The sequence below is a fragment of the Salminus brasiliensis genome, chromosome 5 (assembly GCF_030463535.1).
Source record: "Salminus brasiliensis chromosome 5, fSalBra1.hap2, whole genome shotgun sequence".
Classification (NCBI taxonomy): domain Eukaryota; kingdom Metazoa; phylum Chordata; class Actinopteri; order Characiformes; family Bryconidae; genus Salminus; species Salminus brasiliensis.
Window position 1 is genome coordinate 37,864,670 of NC_132882.1, and position 3,735 is coordinate 37,868,404.

The 3,735-nt window shown below is 45.6% G+C and overlaps 1 protein-coding gene across 1 annotated transcript; it reads left to right on the forward strand.

Moving 5' to 3' along the window:
* The first annotated feature begins 496 nt into the window (after positions 1-496).
* Positions 497-2,986, forward strand: gbx1 (gastrulation brain homeobox 1). Its single transcript, XM_072680238.1, has 2 exons — positions 497-1,226; positions 2,341-2,986. Exons 1-2 carry the CDS (start codon positions 794-796, stop codon positions 2,886-2,888), a joined length of 981 nt encoding a protein of 326 aa, XP_072536339.1. The 5' UTR covers positions 497-793; the 3' UTR covers positions 2,889-2,986.
* The last annotated feature ends 749 nt before the right edge of the window (positions 2,987-3,735 follow it).

Genomic DNA, 3,735 nt, shown 5'->3' on the forward strand with positions numbered 1-3,735 from the left:
CTCCGCAGCCATCAGCCCCGAAACTTCCACAAAAGCGCCGCGGTCGTGTATCTCCCCTTCAATGCAAAGTAATTACTTATCATCAATCAAAATTAATAATAGCCGATTGGCTCGGTGTGGTCGAAGGGCTCTTTTTTGGGGAGGGGGGGGGGGGTCTCTCAGTCAGCCACTGAGACTTGACCCGAGTGTTTGGCATCCACTGGGAAAGTGAACGCCTCTCGGAGAGGCCGAAAAAATAAATAAATAAATAAATAATTAAAGAAGAAAGAAAGAAAGAGCCCAGCTTGAATGAGGAAATGAAGCGTAATTTGAGGAAGATGGATGAGCCTCCAGGGCGACTCCCCCTTCTATCCTCTTGTATTGATGATAAGCGTTTTGTGTGTGTGTGTGTGTGTGTGAGAGAGAGGGGGGGGGGAGGAGAGAGGAGGGGGAGGCGGGAAAGAAAAGGGGACTCTCGCGCGTGTTTATGTCTCAGTATGTGACCAATAGAGTGAGAGAGTGTTTGAGTGGTGAGGCGCGATATCTTAAGAAAAAAAAATACGCACACACTCTCGCGCACACACACACACACACACACACACACTCACACAACCACCACAAAGCGCCGAGTTTTGTTCTTTTCAGTCAGACTGTGAGAAGAAAAGCACGCGGAGCAGAAGGAGAACTCGGGAGCAGCTCCTATTTTTTTCTGTATTTCTCTGTGAAACTTTTCTTCTTGTGTTGGGGGTCGTGGCGGAACAGCAGGCTGAAGGTGTGTAGGGATTTATCGGCGCGCCGCTCCCTCTCCCTCAGCATGCAGAGACCGAGCGGTCCGGGCACGGCGTTCTCCATCGACTCGCTGATCGGCGCTCCGCAGCCCAGGCCGGGTCACTTGCTCTACACGGGCTACCCCATGTTCATGCCCTACCGACCGCTCGTGCTGCCCCACGCGCCCCTGCCCTCGGGGATCCCGCCGCTGGCGCCGCTCGCCTCCTTCGCCGGACGCCTCACCAACTCGTTCTGTGCCGGCCTGGGTCAGGGCGTGCCCTCCATGGTGGCGCTCACCACTGCGCTGCCGGCCTTTTCGGAGCCCGCAGACGGTTTCTACTCCAATCAGGAGGCGGCGGGCGCTCGCCTGAGCGCAGATCCTCCGAGCAGCGGCCGCGAGAGCCCAAGAGAAGATCTGCTGCACCGCGACAAGAGCGCCGAGCTGCTGAACTTTACCCAAACTTTCCAGCCTGTAGCAGGTGAGCCGACAGCGCGCACTTCCATAACAAAGTCCAGTGGTAGAAATGTCAGTGCCTTATTTTTGTGGTAATATGTCCGTTTCAAAACTTTAATGAAGTTTGGTTTGAAACGCTTTTGACACAAATGTGGTAGAAAAGTAAACATCTCGCTTTTTAGAATTTAGAAATGGAACAGAAATGTAAATGTTTTGCTTTATTACAGATTTGTCGTAACAACTCTTGGTCACAGTCTAATTGCTTATTTGTGTTATAATATTTTAATCGTTTAGTTAAAATATATTCCTGATGCTTCGTTTTTGTTATGGTTGGTGGTCATTTTGGTTTGTTTGTTCTTAAAAAAAATTCTAGTTAGTTTGTCACAAATCTCGACTATACTTAAATCAGGGCTTTCGTTTTAGTTCTTTTGAATTATTTCAAGCGGAAATTATAACATTAAATGACACTTTTTGTTCATTATAATAATGATTTATTATGAAGAAAAACGCGGACAGTGGATTGCGGCACTTAGATAAATCACAACGCTGTTTGTAGCGGGCTAATTAAAATAATTACAGTCGGTTATAATTAAATAATTAAAGTTTTGGAGGCCTGCATTTGTTTAAACGGGTTTTGCAACTAGTTGTTATATTCAACATATCCTTTCTCTTTTTAGGACAGCAATAATATATATATATATATAGGCAGAGTTAATTAATAAACATGGGCAATAAAATGACTTAATTTGACAACTAGTGTTACATTTAAAACATGGTCTACATAAGTTTTCTGACGTTAAACATTCCATATAATAATGTGCATTTGAATTCAGATTTTTAAAAATCTGGTATAAGAATGAAAAATGAATCAGGGTTAAGCGTTTGTAGGTGTGCAGTATGTTCTAGACTCATATAACTATATGAGTCTAGAACATGCTCAACTGACATTTCTACAACAAAGCACTGCTTCGTGTATTACTGTGGTGTCTGAATAATTAGAGGAAATGATCGCATTAAACGATCTTACTGAAAAGGAAAAGGTCTGCAGTGAACTGATGAGTTTACTTACCTGAAGTAGATGAAGCACAAGCTAATGCTAATGCTAATCACGTGTCCTGTCACCCCCACCCCTTCCTCAGGTGAGACCAAACTGTACAGCTCGGATGATGAGAAGCTGGAGCTGAAGTCGGGGGATGCTGCGTGCAGCGACAGGGACGAAAGCTCGGGCGGCGACAGCGAGAACGAGAGCTTCTCAGACGGGGCCGCGTGCGCACCAGGTCACGGGGGCAAGCTGAAATCAGTGGGCGGTGGAGGAGGAGGAGGAGGTGGAGGAGGCTCTCGTGAGCCGCTGCCTCCGGGCGCTTCGGCGGCCAAGAGCCGTCGGCGACGGACCGCCTTCACGAGCGAGCAGCTGCTCGAGCTGGAGAAGGAGTTCCACTGCAAGAAGTACCTGTCGCTGACGGAGCGCTCGCAGATCGCGCACGCGCTCAAGCTCAGCGAGGTGCAGGTGAAGATCTGGTTCCAAAACCGCCGCGCCAAGTGGAAGCGCATCAAGGCGGGAAACGCGGGCGGACGCTCGGGAGAACCCGCCAGGAACCCCAAAATCGTCGTGCCCATTCCGGTGCACGTCAACAGGTTCGCCGTCAGGAGTCAGCACCAGCAGCTCGAGCAAGGAGCAAGACCCTGAAAACAAAACAAACACTAAAAACTTCTCTACCTGCTCCAACAACGAAATGCATGAAGCACAAACAGACAAACAAACAAACAAAGACAAAGAGACAAAGGAATTAATTCGATATCTACACGGATTTCACCTTTATATCAATAGATGTTTTTAATACGATATTTTGTCGAGGTTTTATTATTTTTGTTTCCCCCCCTTTCCAAATCTTAATTGTGTCCCTGTCTTTAATTTATTGCTTTGTACATTTGTAAATATTAAAACGTGTCTGAATGACACACACGTGCACTATAAAATATGGCTGTAAAATGACGTTTTTAAAAGTATTTATAAGTTGATGTCTAGTTTGGTTATCTGCATGTGCTCACACACACATTTGTTTAAGACCTCCCTGTACACTGCTGTAAAGGGCATTTTTTTTTGTTGTTGTCTCACAACATTTTGCATGTATTCCCAAAATCATTCCAGTCTTTTAAGAGGCTATTTTCACATTTCTTTGGTGGAAAAAAGGGAACAGAACGGCGATTGGTTGAAATAAATAATCAAAGGTTTCCACAACAGACGTGCTACATTTGCAGTGATGTGACTAATCCTGACTAAACACAGGTTGAACTTTAGTAGAGAGAAAATAAAGGGCAGAAATGGCTTTGTAGAATCGTTACTCCTTTTAGAGCTAATTATGAACAATTACCTCATGACGCCTTCAATTAGGCAGGAAGACGTAGCCTATAATTAACCAATAGATTAATTGATACGTTGCTATGGATGCGCGTGGTTAGTTTAGATGTTTTTGGGTCTCATCCAGAGCCACAACACTCCTGATTGCACCTGCGTCGCTAAGTTTTAAAGAAAG

Excerpts from the sequence above, each read along its gene's own strand:
- gbx1 (XM_072680238.1), top strand. The coding sequence starts at position 794 with ATGCAGAGACCGAGCGGTCCGGGCACGGCGTTCTCCATCGACTCGCTG. Across the intron at positions 1,227-2,340 it reads AACTTTCCAGCCTGTAGCAG|GTGAGACCAAACTGTACAGC; the intron begins GTGAGCCGACAG and ends CCCCTTCCTCAG.